General features: G+C 36.8%; 1 protein-coding gene across 1 annotated transcript; it reads right to left on the bottom strand.

The window, feature by feature from the left end:
- Window positions 1-9,909: 9,909 nt before the first annotated feature.
- LOC753336 (SPRY domain-containing SOCS box protein 3) lies at window positions 9,910-15,849 on the bottom strand. Its single transcript, XM_001181890.4, has 4 exons — window positions 15,119-15,849; window positions 13,110-13,297; window positions 11,837-12,071; window positions 9,910-10,603 (listed from the first exon to the last, which is right to left on the bottom strand). Exons 1-4 carry the CDS (start codon window positions 15,705-15,707, stop codon window positions 10,272-10,274), a joined length of 1,344 nt encoding a protein of 447 aa, XP_001181890.3. The 5' UTR covers window positions 15,708-15,849; the 3' UTR covers window positions 9,910-10,271.
- Window positions 15,850-19,103: the final 3,254 nt, after the last annotated feature.

Here is a 19,103-nt window from a genome sequence, read left to right as displayed (position 1 = left end):
TATCATCTCTTCAATTCTACCAATGGAGATCTGTTTTTCTGAAACTACTTAACAGACACTATACATGACATGTTCATCTTTGAGAGGGTGTGCTAGCATGGAGACGAGTAGGTAGTAGGACTGAATCACTGTAACCCTTGGGTCTCTCCCCCTACTCTTATACAAATAGTGCAGTGCGTTTTCAATGCGCAAAGGTGGTGACTCTCCTCTAAACGGCTTCCGTTTAACGTCCTATCTGAGGGACAGAGTGTTTTCCATTTAACATAGCCTGTGTCTATGAAACAAGGGGAGGGGCACGTTAACACACAACGCAGGCTTCAGTCATCCACCTGGGTTGGATTGGAACCCACAAGTTTTGGTTCAACAAGCAGACTCTTTACCAACTGAGCCAACTCACATCCTCTCCAATGTACCTTTGCCAAATATGAGTATTTGGTGTGGAATCTTTTACTTGCTGAGTGTACATAAAACTTTTACTTATTTTATTGTGCTTACATATATATGGATTCATATAAAAGTTCAACATTTTAAGCGATAATGATGTGCAGTAGATATTCACAGCTCAAAGGAGATGTAAAGATGTAAATGTCATTAGTGCCTGTGTTGAAATATGCAAGACTTTAAATTGGATTGTCATTCTGGACCACTTCTTCTGGGAACCCTCTGCCAAGATTAATCATCATCAGTCTAAATCAGTATTATTACTTTTTAGGAGACACTTCTGGATCAGTAGGAGGATTATAATGAGTATGATAGACTACTATTATGCTATGATGTCTTACTCAAGCTCTATACCAGTTTTATTTAAAAGCCAAGAGTATGCTGCTGTGTATATATTTAAGAGATCTCTCTTAATGCCACTTGCCTAGTGTTTACATTATCTAGCATGAAGATCAACCTCTGAAGCTATATTCAGGCAAAAACAACTTCTCAAGTATATTGATGCAAATATGTTGTGTTGAATTGAATTAAATCAACACTTTCATGAAAACATGCATTGTCAAGAATACAATATGCAAAGAAAATATTGAAGGAAATAACATGCAGTCATTAGCAGAGAAATACCAAATGAAATTACGGAGTGGTTGGACTATCAAAAGATACAAAAAGAAACTAGTAACATAGCATCTTTATACGAAATAGATGATGATCCTATTATAAAAAATATTGTAACAAAAATCAAAAATGAAAATGGTCATAACCTTCTTTTTTTATGAGGATAACGTCAATAAAGATTTATGAAAACCCTCCATGTGTAGGGAACGTTAACTATGTCAGCAAATAATTTGAAATATTGCACGACTTTAAAAATATCACTTAAGATTTTGATAATTGTCTTTTTTTCTCTCCGTAACCAAAGATGTTACCATGTCAACAGACGTGCCATAGAAAAGAGTATTTAGAGAAATGTCACAATTTTTTCTAAGTTATTATGTTGAAGAGGTGCTCAAAGGAATAGCCTGGATGCACTGCCACTTGAAAGGATAATGCGTGATGTGGGATAAAATATAATAATCATTGAAGTGCTCTTAAAGATAAAGTTGAGTTCTGGTCATGCGATTGCATTGTGAAAGAAACCTTGTGGAATTGATCAGAAAGGTTGATCATCAAGCATATAATTGGTGTGTACTGCAAGATTCTGGAATCATCAAAATGATAGGAAATTTGGCCCAATCTTGGTAAATTTACAAGCACTGTAAACAGAAAGATGTATATGGGACTACACGAACACGGACATAAAAATCTGTCCCAATTTGTATGATGTTACATGCCATATTTAGAATATTAAGGCAATTGACGAGCCATGCTTTTCAGGGAACATGTTTTATCTGATGTTCTTCCACACTTGCATAATACAATGATAACGCTCACTTATTATTTTTCACCTCTTCTCAGAACTCAACCTTCTCTTTAAAGTGACTTGGTAACATTGTTGAAGGTTGATGAAAAAATTGCTTAATTTTTGTATAAAATGTTACTTACTATATTCCTTGTACTGTACTAACCCTCTGACATCCAAAAAATCCTGAAAAAATTCTCATAACCACAAAGATATCTATGGTTTTCTTTGAAGGCGTTGATGTATGACACTCTCTAACAGTGATTAACAGTAAATTCTCCCAACCATTTTTGAATTTTTCCATGAAAAAAAGACATAAAACAGGATATAAAAAATCTGTCAACACTTAAATGTCTGGAATGGAATGTAGAGCCATTTTATTGCTTTGTGAGATTTCAATTCACCTAAAATGTAAGTAAATTGCAATAATTTGTTTGGGGGAATTAAGGAATAATGGTTCGTTTTCACTCAAATTTTCAGATTATCTTTAATTGTACATCTAGCATTGAAGTCACTACCTTAGCACCACTATCTCTCATCTGAACAATGTTACCAAGTCCCTTTTAAACAATGTTTAATTCCGATTTTAAAGGACTCAAGGTTTTGTGCCCTTTGAATTTCAAGTATGTGTGAGATGTTCTTGACTGCTTTCAAGTCTGATATCAAGTACCAGCCCTTATAAATATGTAATTAAATTCTCAAAAGAAAATGATTAAATCTAAGAGTGTCGGAATATTAATAAACCAGATAACGAGTCACAAGATTTCTTGGTATTTACACAATAGGAGAATGAGATGTTCTGACCTCTTGAAAACTGAAGAGAAAATCATTTTAAAATGTGCAAGGATTTTGATGATGCATATGGATGAAATAAATGGTAACGTCTGCAACTGAGTTATGCCTCAAGCACTTCACCTTGCATAAGCTCAGAAAGGTTTTATATGGAAACTCAAATGTAGAGCAGGAAATGTCAGATGAGAAAGGGAATAACAGATTAAGAATCAAAGCTAACAATCTTTATTTGATAAAAATGTTTCAAAAAAAACATTGAAGTAAAGTCAGTTATTTAACTGGAAAGCTAATAAACTATGTTTATTAGGATTATTTCCAAAAACATTGAAGTGAAGTCAGCTATTAAATTATAAAGCTAATAAACTATGTTTATTAGGAATATTCCAAAAAACATCGAAGTGCAGTCAGCTATTTAACTGGTAAAGCTAATAAACTATGTTTATTAGGAATATTTCCAAAAAGTTGAAGTGAAGTCAGTTATTTAACTGGAAAGCTAATAAACTATGTTTATTAGGATTATTTCCAAAAACATTGAATGAAGTCCGTTATTTAACTGGAAATTATATGAAAAATAAATATGTTGACTTCAATTATCATGTGCGAGCAAGCAAAGGCTCTACAAGATTTATTTTCCACATTTGTGTAAACTTCATCAAATTATCCATTTCTCTATCTTTTCAGTAATGAATTTAGTAGCTTTCCTTTATTGCTACTTAATTGGATTTATTTATCGATCATAAGATATACTATGCTGTAATAGTCGTCTGAACACGAGACATGTTCAAGTCTAAGAGTATTGACATGTGAAAAATCATTTGAATAAATGTAATTTGTAATCAAAATCTGAACTAAGAAGAGCAGAATCAGCGGCTAACATGCAGAACAGAGTGAGACATTTTCTAGAGTTCTTGATTATTCTAACTTTTTGAATTAATTGTCCCCAAAGGAGGTGATGTCATTAACTTAAAGGTCAAATATTAGGAAGAAACAAAGGAACAAAAGTTATTTTATTGAATAGAGCAACTGCTGATAATGTATCGGTGATGTAGATGGAGTTCAAGTATTCATAATCTTTGGCAGTATTTTTGATTTCATGAATTCATCTGGTTTTGAAATTGCTAAAAAGGAACAGGTCCAGGATTTGTAAAATAGGGTCCAATGCCCCGAAGTAAAAGAAGGGGGGGGGGTCTGATCCCTTGTAACCCCCACCCCACCCTTAAATATAGACCATTTTACTGTGTACCAATATGTTATCCATATTCTTGTCCAGAGGTTGGATCTGTTTTTACATAACTGTTTGTATCTTGTATTCCTAATCTTAATGTTGATGAGTTTTTATATTAGAAGTATTAAAGTAATCAAAACCAGCACTTGCTTCAATGCATGTTATTCTTGGATGATGATTATTTTACCTGTCTACAAAGAAATATTAGAAAGCATGTGTATGCTTGTATTATAAACAGTCAGGGGACCGACGTCTTTAGGAGAAGGAGAAGTCCACCCTGATATTAAGTTAGTTTATTATAAAAATAGAAAAATGGGAGAAACAAATTAGTAGCAGTTTTAGCAATATCTGATAAAAATAGGAAAGTTATGAATTGTTGAAGCTGTCATCGGTGATGCACAAATTGGCAACACTGTGACGTATCTTGCAAGCTCCTCTATAGTTTGCTCTGTACAGAAAATTTCATAAACTTTCATTTTCTTAGTTATTGATGATGGAATAGATTCGTTTCATTTAGGGGTTGCATAAAAACAACAATATGCAATGATAAAATTTGAGAGCGCATGAAAATGAATTTTTCAATGATTGTAGAATTCAAATGGCTATTGAATAATATGATGTACAGTTTTATGTACAAATCCATGATACAACTGCAACAATGCAATGTATCTCTTGGTTTCAAAAGAACAGGGGGTGTTTCAATAAGCCCTAAAATCGATCTAAAAATTTAAGGGCTTAAAATTGATTTCGATTTTAGCAGCTGTTTTACTAAGTAAATAAAAATGATTTTGGCCTTAAAATCAATTTTAAGTTTGAGTGTGATCCATATCAATTTTAAATCAATTTTAAGGATATCACTGCACTGTGCTCTCACTAGTACCTTGTCAGGCAGTTTTCCAAAATGGCAGCCCTTGCCTTAGTAGCACTTGACCTAGTACAGGGCTGTGCATGCGACAGAATCAAGGTGGATAAGAGGGTTTTCGGGATCGAACAAATCCTCTTGATATGTATAATGATGCGGAAATGCAGAAAAGATACAGGTTTTCTAGGAGAGGAGTCCTTCATTTAACTGGACTTCTTAATTTCGAGATAGACAACAAAACACTCAGGGGCAATGCCATACCGCCCGCGTTGAAGGTGTTTGTAGCTCTGAACTACTTCGCAACAGGTTCAGTACTGTTTAGTTGATGAAACACCGCCCAGGTCCAAAAGCTGAGAAAGGTGGACAAGTTTGTTATTCATACTTAAGATGCCAAGTTACGTTGCAATGTATATGCAGTGAAGGAAAATTTGTTTTCTATAAATTCTTTGTATGATATATTTATTTATCAAATATGCTGTTTCCTTCAGATGATATGTTGTGTCAGTCACTAAGAGATGTTTGTGCATAATTCAATATGCAGTTGATCTGTATATGTGTAACTTGTGTCACAGTAGTGCCTCAGTCATCTGGACAACACACCAGACCAACAACAGACCAAATAAAATATTACATTACTCCAAATGGCCTTTCTATACAGATGGCCACTGGAGTAGGTTTCACTGTATATGGATATATGTCACATGTAGTTCACTGGTACAGGACACACTGTCTGCCATATGGGAGTTTACAGATAGCACATGGTACAAATGACCCCAAATATCCACAGATCTTTTACACATGGAGAAGTTCCACTTTGAGCATCTCAGAATAATAACTGCCAAAGTCCTAGATGTGCTTCATGAATACCTTTTGTTTGTCCTCTTGAAAAGAATACTTCCACCTGCATATCATAGATTGTACCGTTGGTGCATAAATGAATAATGGTACAAATGACTTTTATCTGCCCATGTGCAGATTGTATCTATGAACTGGCTTATCGCCCATCATCATCATTCACACCGATGGGATTCAAATGAAGAACATCTAACAACTTGATTTAATATCAGCTTCATCATTTAATACATTATGTACAGCTCATTACATTTCCATCCATAGACAACAACAGGTGGCGATCATTCATAATACTTCTGTCAAAATGATAATCCTGTGCGACCGAGATTTTTAGAATAAGATCTTATCTACGACATGTATATGAACACTGTTCTTGCTTGCATCAATACAACATAGATGTTAATATACCTTTATCGTTTACAATAAATATGTGCCTTTTACCTCCCCTAAAGGTGGCTACACAAATGTACTATGGTGAATTATATATATTTTGTTGAATTTGTTATACTTTTTTCTTTTAATTTGTCGGAAATATGACTTGATTTTTGTTGAATTCTTTTTAAAAAAAAAAGGTAAATGGTCAATTAAAGAGAAGGCATGCTGCGCCAGCGCTGCAATCCTTCAAATGTGTTGTGTGTCGATGGTTTTTTTCTTCCCCCCCCCCCCAAAAAAAAAAAAATCTTAATTTTTGTGTACCTTCCAGAGGACTTCTTCATGCTACCACTTTAAAAACTAATTATTATTTCTACATTGTTTTACACATTATTTATATATTTGCAGAATATTTCATATGAGATGCTAGATTAATGTAACAAACCCCAAATAGTGACATAGGGCAATGCGAGAAGTTCTGACTAAAAGGAAAATATTCATGAATAAAAATCTGGCAATTTTGGATGTTCCGCATTAATGTTCATACGCAGTCTAACATGAACCTTAGCTGCACAGGGCCAGCTGGTTACAGTACATGTTTGTACCCGCCATGCACAATGCCTTGAGATCATGGAATGTGCATCGTAAATACATGATCAGCTGGCCCTGCGCAACTAAGGGTGTGCACAAACATTACTGCGGAACGTCCTTAAGTGTACTGCTTATGATACACGTGTTAAAATGGTGTACATTTACATGTTTTTTCAATATTGAACAAGGTGATTCTCTGACGAGCATACTTATATTTCTCTGACAGCAAAATGAAATTTAAAAAAACCAAAGTGAGACAAACAAATTTAAGATTTTACCATATACTCTATATTGGAGCAGAGCTGACAAATTATCCAAAAACTGCAAAATTACTGTCACAAATTGAAGTCGGTAGCATTCACAACCTGCAACTACTTTTTTTCTTCATTCTATAACAATTACAACTGCTTCAACTTGCAACACTATTTCAAGGCACATAAAGCAACAGACTTTACAATAAAACTAAGCAGCATCAAATATGATGTTGAATTACCCTTTTTTATGTATGGGTTTCAGAATAATGCAAGCATGATTTATTAATTCAAGTAATCATTCACAACGTAACTTATCACATATAAGCTACATTTATAACAGGTGTTAGTGTTAATTAAATGACCTTTAGCTAAACATGTCACAGTGAAATATTAAATGATTAAAAATCTATAATATATTCCATTCTTACTCTTTAAATGTACAGTAAAAAACATTCATCATTACTCTTTAAAAAAAAGGAAATTAAAACCTACCATTTGTGATGTATAGAATAAAAAGTTGAACGTTTTCTTCTATTAATTTTTTTCGCGCTAAAGATGACGTATATGAGTACACAGGCTAGAAAAAGCTGGTGGTATTGTAGTAAGTTTTTTAAAGCCCGTTTCGGACCCAAGCCATAGGTAGAAAATTTATCCAAAAGCGTTTTTATTTTATACTGCTAAACTGTCCTCTTTTTTGCCATAAAGGGGGTGGCTCTGATAGGGACTCGTACTGTTCATATTGGGAAACATACTACATATTTTCAGGAACTTACATTGAAAAAGAAATCATAAATGTACACAGCGATATAAAAATACTATAATTACAAATGTTAAAAATTTCCATTGCACGCAAACCAATATAGTTCTTGATTTCAAATTTAGTCAAACAAGCACTGGCCAAGAATGATTTCTTAATGAATAGCTTCCCAGGCTACATGTATATTGCTGCATTCAACTCCATCCATTGAAACAATTACATGTGAATTTATAAATTAATCTTTTCTTAATGTTTCTTAAAATAATCTTGTATCCTTTAACTGGTCAAGTAATTACATCATGTTTGTAGGTCTGTTTATGCCAGGGAAAAATATAAACACTTAAATTTTGTTTCATCAGAATTTCACGTCAGTTTAGATGTCATAGAAAACCAGAAGCAGCAATTGTAGTCGCTTATTTTTCTGCGATGAAGTTGTAATAGTAAGCACTGCAAAATTGAGCTTCTTGTGTAATAACACCCCCCCCCCCCTTAACCATCAACATCTGCAGGCACGTCAAAAAAAAATCTCTGAAGATATATGTTGGAAGATTTCACAAAGACGGAGACACTGTCATGTATTGGGGGATGATCATTCAAAAAGATACCTCGACAGGTTTCTGACCATGTGGAGTGGCCACATGCCGCACAACATGGTCAGCAAGAAGCAAAAAACTTCAAGGAATACCTTCAGGAACAATCATAATCCTGCTTTTTAATAGCCAGAACTTAAAACAAGCACTTAGATATTAACGTCACAGTGTCACATTTTTAGATCATGTTAACCGAAAGGATCCACTAACGATTTTTGCTCTGAAGACTGTATCTTACTTCTTGGTACCTTTTTGTAAATCCCAACTTCTTTTATGTGTTGAGAAAAGAAAACAGTATAGTGGGCATTGGTGGCAGTGTTTTTTTCATTTTCTTATTCTCCATACTGGGTAGAACGATTGGTATCTGATAACGTGAATCAATAGTGCAATCCTAGAATAACAAACTGGTAGTAAATGGCCGTACTGATCAGCATTTACATTTAATTAGCACAAGCATGGTGTCCATAATGCAAATATAATGGATCAGGGGGGTGTTTAACAAAGACTCTAAGTCGAAGTTAACTCTAAGTTGGACTTACATATTATGGAGAGCCAGTTGTAGCCTTAAAATAAATATATTAAAAAGCGAAAATTCAAGTATTTAAGACTTTTCATAAATTCCACATCAAGATCGTGAAATCTCCTTGATAATAGAAAATGTGAATGATTTGAATCAACATGTTATGCCTATTAAAATATCTTTTATAAAATGTTGTCTAAGATGTTAACTGCTTTCCATAATTGTTAAGTCCAACTTAGAGATAAGCTCAACTTAGGATCTTTGTGAAACACCCCCCAGGACAGGTTCAAATACAAAAACTCTACTTTCTGTGGTATTAAAGCTAATTTGGTATTTAAGAGCACCACTGTAAACATACTGTGTTCATGTATTTGTGTTACAATGTTTCTGTGTGATTTCAATATCAATATTCAGTACATGCCTCAGGCATGATTTGAATAGCATTTACTTTTGTTACGACACTGATCAATCTGGACAAAGAACATTAAACCGTTGACTTCTTGGTGAACTTTAAACTTTCAGTATGATTGTGCAACATGGTCATCTGTATAATCAAAGGGTTGTCGAAGGATTATGAGTGAGGTGCAGTTATATGTACAATTTGAGTTTAGAAGTTGTCACCATTCCCGTTTCATTGTACAATGACGTAATTAAGAGTGCAATTTACATCCACGTACATGTCAGGTACTGTTATTTGTTTCAATTAATTAGACTGATATAGATCTTAACTTCACTTTTACACATTTGAATTGCAGATTCCCAAAGAAGGTTCCCCCATTTCTAAAATGCCTGCCTTGGTGCTTTAACCAACATGTTTTGTCCCAAAACACTGTATTTTCTTTGATCAAAATGGAATTAAAATATCATCTCAGTTGACAAGCTATCTGAAGTACTATCAGCTAAAATCTCCCAGAGAAGCCTTCCTTGAATTAAAAATCTCTAATACTAAAAAAATATCTTGGGTTAATTGCATTTCGTACTAACCGAAAGCTGCTAAGTGAAGCACACGTTACGCTTGTTTCAATCCGATCAGTCCTCGACTAGTCCCAAAACAAATCTACCAGAATTCAGAAGTAGGATGGCTAAGTTTCCATGCAGGCTGACAGTATTTGAGGACTGTGCGACTATCAAAATCTTTTCTGTGGCAAGAAAATGACAACCAACCATTGGCACTATTACAAGTTACATGCATTAGCATCATCTCCAGACAGGTTTTACCGTCTTTCTAGGAAGTCTTTGACGGCATTGGTTCCATCCATCATACATCCTCCTCTTCCGGGTCCATTTTTTCTTTCCATCGCTTGGACATCATGCTAAGCATGGCAAGAAAATGACAACCAACCGTTGGCACTAAACAAGTTACATGCATCAGCATCACCTCCAAACAGATTTACCATGATCTTTCTAGGAAGTCTTTGACGGCATCGGTTCCATCCATCATACATCCTCCTCCTTTTCCGGGTCCTTCTTTTCTTTCCATCGCTTGGACATCATGCTAAGCATGGCAAGAAAATGACAACCAACCGTTGACACTAACAAGTTACATGCATTAGCATCATCTCCAAACAGATTTTACCGTCTTTCTAGGAAGTCTTTGACGGCATCGGTTCCATCCATCATACATCCTCCTCTTCCGGGTCCATTTTTTCTTTCCATCGCTTGGACATCATGCTAAGCACCGTCTGCGTCTCCTTCGTCTTGCTCTCCACGTGGGCCCTGAGCAGCCACGACAGGTTGTCCTCCAGAAAGTTCTTGAGGCCCGGGGGAAGCGGGACCACGTCCAGGACGTTGTGTTCGGGAGGGACGGCTTTCCTGAGGGCCTGGCAGCACCAGAACTGCAGGTTGCTGGGGAATGATTTGGTGTTGACTAACCTCATGCTGGACCGGGCTGCCGTGGAGCTGACAATGGGGTACCACGTCTTACTCAGGAGATTCCTAGTCGCTACACCTGCAAATCACAAAAGTTAAGAATCAATTCCAATCCATGTATCATACTTAATGATTTTCAATTCAATAGTTTAGGTTTTGTTTTAAACAAAATATTTGCTGTAAAAAATGTCTTTTTAATACTTTTTTTTCTAAATACACATATGGTATGAAGAGAAAACAATATTTATGCATGAAAAGAAATATTGTTTCCCTTTCATTAGTATCTTGTACTATACTCCTCTACAAACTAAAACCTTTAAAGCCTATCTGCACTAGTTTGGCCAGGAGGGATTAGACCTCCCTGCATGGTCACTGACAGGTGGTTATCTCTTCAAATCTGCTCTCAATTAACATAAGAAAAAGGAGACCATGGGAGACCAACAGTCACTGATTAGGCATTGTTTGCTATATATAGAAGGCACAAGTAGCTATAAGTAGTGCAGTCCCGCTTAAAATAATTTCTACTTGTATTTTGGTTTGGAAAATTTGTTGACAGATTGTTATCTTTCATTACCAAAGTTAAAATGACCTTAAAGGAGTATTCACAAGAAATAAAAGTTCTATGTTGGTTAGTTTGTTTGTTTGTTTAACCTGACTGCTATTAAAGGGCCCAATGACATCGAAATACAAGTGTATTCCTGTTGGTGTGCAGTCCTGCATACATCTCATATTTTGATATCTAAACTTCTGAATTTGTTTCATAGATTTTTAAATATGTCTTGAAATATTTGTTTTTCAAACTTGCTAAGCTCTACCCCAAAAACCTCCAGATCTCATTCCCCTTGTGACATCATCTGTCAGTCATCAATGAGCTAACTTGAGAACTTGTATTTCGATGTCATGGGCCCTTTAAAAGAAAGCATGCATGTGCTTCTAAGTAAGCAACCAGGTTCTCTCCTAGGGACTTGGTAATGACGGTTAATGCCTTACCAAAGGGCACTAGTGCATCAAATTGGTTGTGAAGCCAAGACCTCCCGGTTAAAAGACCACTGCTCTACCGCTGAGCCATCACGCCTCTGTCTACATGTAGAACTGTTTAAAGCCTATCTGCACTAGTTTGTCCACTAGGGATTAAACCTCCCTGCATGGTCAATGACAGGTGATTATCTCATCAAATCGGCTGTCAATTATCGTAAGAAAAGGGGATCATGGGGGACCAACAGGTACCACTTAGGCATTGTTTGCTATATATATAGAGGGAGCAAGTAGCTACAAGTAGTACAGTGGGCCTTTAAGATTGAAATACACCTACCTAGATGTTTTCCATTCCTGTAGTAGGTGAGAGTTCCGAACCACATGTCCAAGTGCATGCCGATGATCGCTCCCTGGCCGAACTTGCTGCAGTACATACGACCGATGCCTCCCTTCTGGAAGCGACCAGTGTAGGAGAGTCCACAGCTCTCGCTGCTGGGCTCATGACCTAGCATGCTACAGAAGGCTCTGGAGTACTGGTTCAGGTCAACCTGCTGGGTACCGACACCTATCATCTGCAATGGATTTTAAACACAGCCAAAGGTGAATTCACTGATTTTTGTTTGTTTCATAAAACTACATGTATAACAGTGACAGAGGTATACAATGTGACATTAACAGATTTGCGCTGGTCTAGTGGACAAGTCACTGGGGCTTGGACAGTTTAGTTACATTGTTTTCATTTTTTTTTAAGGTTGAAAAATGATTTTGCAAAGGTCACAAGAAACCTATTTTTTATTTCCTATTCGCTTATCAAAAGATGAAATGATGAACTTGATCTTCTAAACAAATAACTCATGAGGACCTCTAACATGTAGCAGGCAAAAAAACTTTATACTAGTAAATAATAATCACTGCTTAGATTTAAGGACAACTAAATCCCTGGAGATCCTCCCCCTCCCATCTGGCCTACTACCCTTCAGGACAATTAAGACCTTAATATCTCCCTTAATATCCCTCCTTACACAATTAACGACAAAGGAAGCAGTTTTCGCAAGGAGAAAGTTGTCCATGTAACATAATCGCAAAGGCTTTTGAGATATCAACTCGAAGACAATTTCAAACTCTTGTCCTATACATCCAAGTTCGGAACACATTATATTATTGTAATATTTGCACATTTCAATATGAGACAAACAGGCTATCCAAACTGCCTTGGGTTGGATTGTTCATAAATCTTTGCTATATTGCTATGTATAGAGATATAATTTTTAAGAATCTTATTGAAGTACAAAATCCTTGATCCAAATCTAGGTGTCATGGTCGAGTGGATACGTCACCGTACTGTCAATCACAAGGTCTGCGGTTCGAGTCCCCCTGCGGCACTTATGTCCTTTGGCAAGAAATTGATCTACATTTGCCACACTCAACCCAGGTGATGTAAATGGGTACCTACATGTAGCAGGAATTAATTTCCTTGAAATGCTAGAGCACCGTCATGGCAGCTGTGCTAAAGCCAGGGTAATAATTGGGAGTGCCTCAAGTGTTAAGTTTGACAGATACAGTGTAGAGCTCTATACAAGAACCCAATATTATTATTATTAAAATCTCACCATGTCTGTGCCATAGACGGGCGAGACCATCTTGACCTCCCAGAAGAACTGGCCATCCCTCATGTTCTCGGAGCCCCTGGCCGCTGCCGTACCACAGCTGTAGTCTAGATGGAACCTCACCTCCGTCTTCATCTTGGCCAGGCAGCATGCATTGGACTTGGCATTGTCGTCCCACTGCCACTCAAAACCTACAAGTTAAAAAATAGTCAATCAAATGAATACCGGTAAGGTAATTCAAAACGTATTTTATGATCCACCTATAAAACAAGTTAGGTTATTACTCAATACTCCTACAGTTACATGTTAAAATTTTCCCTCAAATAAATACCACAGGTACAGCAGTATACTACAATGTAAGTACAGTGTATGTTATGATGTATCACTCCCCCCCCCCCCCCCCCATATTTTTAAAGGGCAAATTACATGAACATGTACCTCCTAGGATAATTACCCCCCCCCCCCCCCCAGGACAATCACCATTTCCATGTGTGTAAGTGTGTGTTGGGTGCGTGTTGGGTGTGTGTATGTGTGGAGGGTTAATTGTCCTTGGGGGGGGGGGGGTCGTCCAGTGGACAATTGTCCTAGTATCAGTATGTACATGTACACACTGCCTGCATTATAAGAAAGTAAATCTGTATGGCATTCATGGCCTACACAATCTATGCTTATTTCTAGACACAGGCCTATTTAATGATTAACTTATTTAAGTTCCAAGCACTTTCTTAAACAAAAGATATCCTCGATCTTTTAGCTTAAAAGGAATGTTTGAGGTTTGTCTGACGTTGCAACAACCAATTGTATGCATGGTGGATTCCATCTATTCAGAGTTTCTCTACATTCTTAACACAAGTCAATTTAATGACAAAATTATTTAAATTCATTAACATTCTCAACCAAAATATATCCTCTACCTTAATGGCCTCAAAGGATCAAAGAATGCTTGAGGTTTGTATGACATAGCAACAACTTAGGCTATGCAAGGTGGATTCCATCTTTTCAGAGTTACTCTGCATTCTAAACACAGGAGGCCATTTCATGATGAATTTAAATTCGATGAACTTTCTCAAACAAAAGATATCCTTGTTATTTGAGACCCCAAAGGATGCATGAGGTTTGCTTGAAACAGCAACAACTAATGATATGCAAGGCGGATTCCTTCTATTCAGAGAAAGGAAGAAACATGCATAGTTACATGTAAATACAACAGGATTAATGCTGTCCACTCCATTGTAGTCATCATTACATTCTCAGTTCCCCCCCCCCCCTCCATAAAAAAGGTCGGTTAAAAGCTAAATCACTCATTGAAATATGTTATACATGCTCTCCGCATAGCCTGAAACACCTGTACAATCATTTTCAATAGTCCCACTAGACCTCTAGACTCTAGAGTAGTTCCAGACTAACTGACTACGGTATTCGCGTTGTCACCAATGTAAATTCTTGGAGCTGGGGTGTGGTTTTCTCCATGAGCTTTGTATGAAAAGAGTCAAATCAAATGCTGTGCATATTTTATGGTTTGGTGTGTGCATTCTGCAGAAGTTCAGCACATTCCTTATAAGAACCTTTTGTTCTTGTGCAACACAATTGCAAGGATGATCCTATGCCAACTAGCTGTTAACTCCAGATGCTTTTCTTATTCAATACGCTGCAGCCTTTTAATAAACAGCCAAAATCATGTAAAATTCAAATAATTTCCTAATGAAGAAAAGCAACTTTTGATACAAACTTACAATTTGGTTAAATTAAGGTTAGAATAACATAACAAGCTCTAAGTCCCCAACTCTTAAAATTAAATAGACTACTTATCAATCTATAACATGAGGAAATGAGTAGATTTTAAGATTGAGAAATAACTAATCTCTCAGCTCTCTCATTTGAATAGGCCTAGAAAAGTCTACAGTAATCAATTGGATAATTTCATTTTCATGTCACTCACAATCACATTTCTACTTTCCCTTAAATTAATTCCCTGGAAGAAGCACAACCATGACAACACACAAAATACTTACCAGCATATTTATTGTTCCTTTCATCTTCTTCTGCTCCACTAGAGCTCATTCCCATCTCCTCTTCGCTCCCAAACCCTGGCCAGCCAGCTCCATCTCGCAAGATTCCTACCCCTGTACCTTCCAGACTGCCCAATCGTCGGACCTGTGACGATGTTCCGCCCCTTGGACTGAGCGAAGGAGGAGGAGGCGGCGGCTGAGGAGAGCTCATGGGGCTCTGTCCCACCGACGATCCACTGCCGCCCGCTGGTGAGCCACCCACACCATCCGAATGATACTGACGGATCAAACTGTGAACCATAACGTCTATGGGAGGCGTATTTTCTCTCCTGCCCGACGGCCCTGAACATGATGATGATGTTAAGTTTGAAGTTGAGTTAACCGGAGAAAATGATCGTTTGCGCTTTTTCTTCGGTGGTTGGTGAAATATAATCTCAGGATTCGTCTGTTGTTTCGGGTTGGTTTGTTGGGGAGTTGAAGTTGAACTCGTACTCGCAGATGTTGATGGTGTTTCGTTCGTATTTCTAGGCTCCTTCTTTTCCTTCTCACTTCCTTCAGTTATGCTGCGCTTAATTTTGCAAGATTCCTCCATATTGCACAAGTTTGAGTTTACGTTGAGGAAATAGATTATACCGATTTTATATTAATATGAAACCGGCTCGCTAAAATTGTATAGTCTGGTTCCGATCTCTGGCCAGCGCGCTGTGTGAGTGATGTGCTCGGGAGCTTATTAGTGCTTGTGCAATATGCTGTACGTTACACAAGTACACAGCCTATGCATGCAGTGCTAGTGCTATTGTTATTGTATACGGGGCTTGCAAATTCTTTTCCTACGTAGTTTCGAGCTACATGAATTTTGTTAGAAACGACTGTTTACGAAATCTATGACAAACATGCGAGGATACACGTGACTTGTCTCGGCAGAGATTATTGACGAAGAAAAACACAATTATTCATTAAGTATAAAGTATCAAGTTTATTTGTTCCAGAAATCACATGTAACAAACTATAATAGAGTATAATCTGGCTTTCGTTACTCCTGATTCTTAGTTTTTACCTTATGGTATTTTTTCTTCCAACACTAGTTCTTCCTCTCTGACTCCCACCTTTTTTCTCTCCCTTCTTGATTATCTCTCTCCCTCTCTCAACCTGATCACCTATTAATCTATGTGCCTTTATACCATCTGATAATCCTAGCTATTTCGGTTTAAAATGTAAAAGAATATTAGTTGAATATTATTGCGTTACTAATTTTGTATGCAGTTATTATTTTGTGTAATGCTTTTTACAATGTTCATTATAATCTGTTTTTATGTCAAAGATTTGTAAAAAAATCGTGCAATTCAGCCTTTGGGCTGCAATGTGATTTTTTGAATAAATAAACCATTATATATAATCATGAAGTACAATGTGTTTATTTGTCCTCTTTTCTTTATTTTATACCCAGGATAGCCTATAATATTTATAGTCAATAATTTTGACACCATTATCCTGTAGGCCTTGCAAAATAGTTACTAACAAAATTCAGATAGATCTGACATTATGTAACGTCAAAGGTAGTAGGAATTTGAACTTTTGAAGGCTAAGCTAATAATCATATTTTCGATTAATTAGTACTGTTCATGCTATTGTAATAGATTTGAGGCAATAATCTACAATTTTTTGGGTAAAGGTCTGTCCTATATTTAGGGGGTATTATATAGGCAGATCGACCCAGGGGACCGAATTAGGCTATAATCATCATGCAGTATAGATGGTAATAATAATAGTAATAATAATAAAAACGGGGCTAAAATTGAAGCGCTTACCACCGAAGTCTCTAAGCGCTCACAAACATAATGCTATGATAAACAATTACATATTAAAACAACAACAACAACAAAACAAACAAAAATGATCATAACTATATGATCGAGGACCATGCAGACAAGAAGAAACGAGTGTAAATAGCTTGGGGAGAGAGCTAGAGAAGGGATAGAGAGAGGGAGGGAGGGGAGAGAGAGAGAGAGAGAGAGAGAGAGAGAGAGGGGGGGGAGCGGGGGGGGGGGGGAGGTGATCAAGAGAGAATCGAGGATTGGTTGTCATCACGACTCAATAAAGGAAGGGGTGGCGGAGCGACTTCCAAAGTGTGGGGGGACCAACAAAGGAACTTTCTGAAGAAAAAAGGGCACCTAGGCAAAGGAAAATCTCAAAGCGATAATATACAATTTTTTTCACGCATTGGTATATTACTCTTACATTGTGATTACATTATCAGGAATGATTTCAATATTTGTTTCTCTTGATACATCGCTCATACAAGATAATCCTAAAGCATCATATACTTTGCAGTTGGGTGTGATGGTCTCAATATTCATTTACGAGCGAGGAAATTTTCTAAGATTTGTGAGGCCGCGGTGCTCAAAATTACATCTGATAAAGAGGAAAAAACCCAATCCTAATTGGGTTACTAAGCACATTCTCATAACGGAAGACTGAAAAGACCCTTAATAAATAACATAATCATCTATAAAATGATGAACTTTTGGGGAAATTGCTCTTAGTCGCTTTAAATTAGGGCCACGTTTATTGATGAGAGGAAAAGGGGACATGGCAGTCATCGAAAGGGCCTTTATGAAAAGGGGATAGGTCCCTCATTAGAAAGGAAAAGAGGCCAGTATCATTGTTAAAAGGGGAAATATTAAAGGTGAAATGGGCACTTATTGCACCACAAAAAGGGCACTGACCAGATATGAAAAGGGGCACTTATAATAAAGTAAAATGTGCCTTTGTTGAAAGAAAATGAGCAACGACAGATTTTAAGAGGGGCATTTATCGGAGGAGAAAGGGGGGCTTTTACCGGTATGAGAAGGTGGGAAAAAGAAAAGGAGGCACGTTTTAAAATAAACGAGGCACTTGTCAGGGATGAAAAAGGTTTATTATGAGAAGGGGAAGGGGCACTTGTCAAAATAAAAGGGGCACAGAGTTGAAAAGAGAAGGGGGCACTTTTATGAAGTACATGTAGTAGGAGCACTTGTCAAAGTAAAAGGGGCACTTTCCCATGTAAAAATGGTACTTTTGAGGTACTTGTTTAGGGACAGTTGTCAAAGGAAACTAGCACTTTTCCTATGTAAAAAGGGACACTGGGGGTTCTTGAAACAGTGGGGCGCTGTGCTTCCCCCGTCATGACATTCTTTTCATCCTTTTTTGTTTAATTCAAAGAATTTTAAGTTTGTAGCTATAGGCGTAAGCGGAGAGGGGGGATGTGTCTTACCATGGGCAATTTGAAGAAAGGATCTAAGCCCAGTTGTTCCAGTTTTTGGGCCGGGGCTTGCCAGCGAGCGAGGCGAGTAAGGTATTTTTTTTAAAATTGAGTCTTAGTTTTGTATCAGACATTATGTATAATCAATCTTTATTTTTCAATAATTCATACAACTGAATGACCCCCCCCCCCCCTCCCCTTTCCTCAGACCCAGTTTCTATTTTATCAATTATTTACTTGACTTTTGACAAATGAAAAATGAATTCCAATTTCGACGAAACATAGTAAAGAATGTTTAATATTATTATTAATTCAGTTTGCGCAGTAAAATGTTAACAAAAGGCTGCTTTTTTTTTGGGGGGGGGGGGATGACGACCTTGACTTTCACCCGTCTAGTCTTGATTGGAACATATCTATCCCGCCAATGCCGTTTATTATTCTGCCCAGCTTCATTGTTGTCAGGAACAGTGTTTCAGAAATAAACAATAAGAAAAACAACTTTAATCATTTGATCGCACTTTATTCAATGTCACACAATATCAACAATTTAATACTTGTAGCAAAATACATTGTACATAAAGTTGGCAACGCGTAGTTTCATTAATCACTTTGGCCTAACATTTATGTTTTAATTAACTTTTTCTTCAATATTCCATTCTTCTAGCAAAACCATGAATTTCCCTCTTCTATCACATATTGGAGAGACAATATGCACAATGCATTCACATTTAATGCACACTTTTTTTA

Source organism: Strongylocentrotus purpuratus, unplaced genomic scaffold (assembly GCF_000002235.5).
Source record: "Strongylocentrotus purpuratus isolate Spur 01 unplaced genomic scaffold, Spur_5.0 spur5_scaffold_14, whole genome shotgun sequence".
In the NCBI taxonomy this organism is placed as follows: domain Eukaryota; kingdom Metazoa; phylum Echinodermata; class Echinoidea; order Camarodonta; family Strongylocentrotidae; genus Strongylocentrotus; species Strongylocentrotus purpuratus.
Note: the sequence above shows the minus strand (reverse complement) of the source record. Positions and strands in the feature narration are given on the sequence as shown.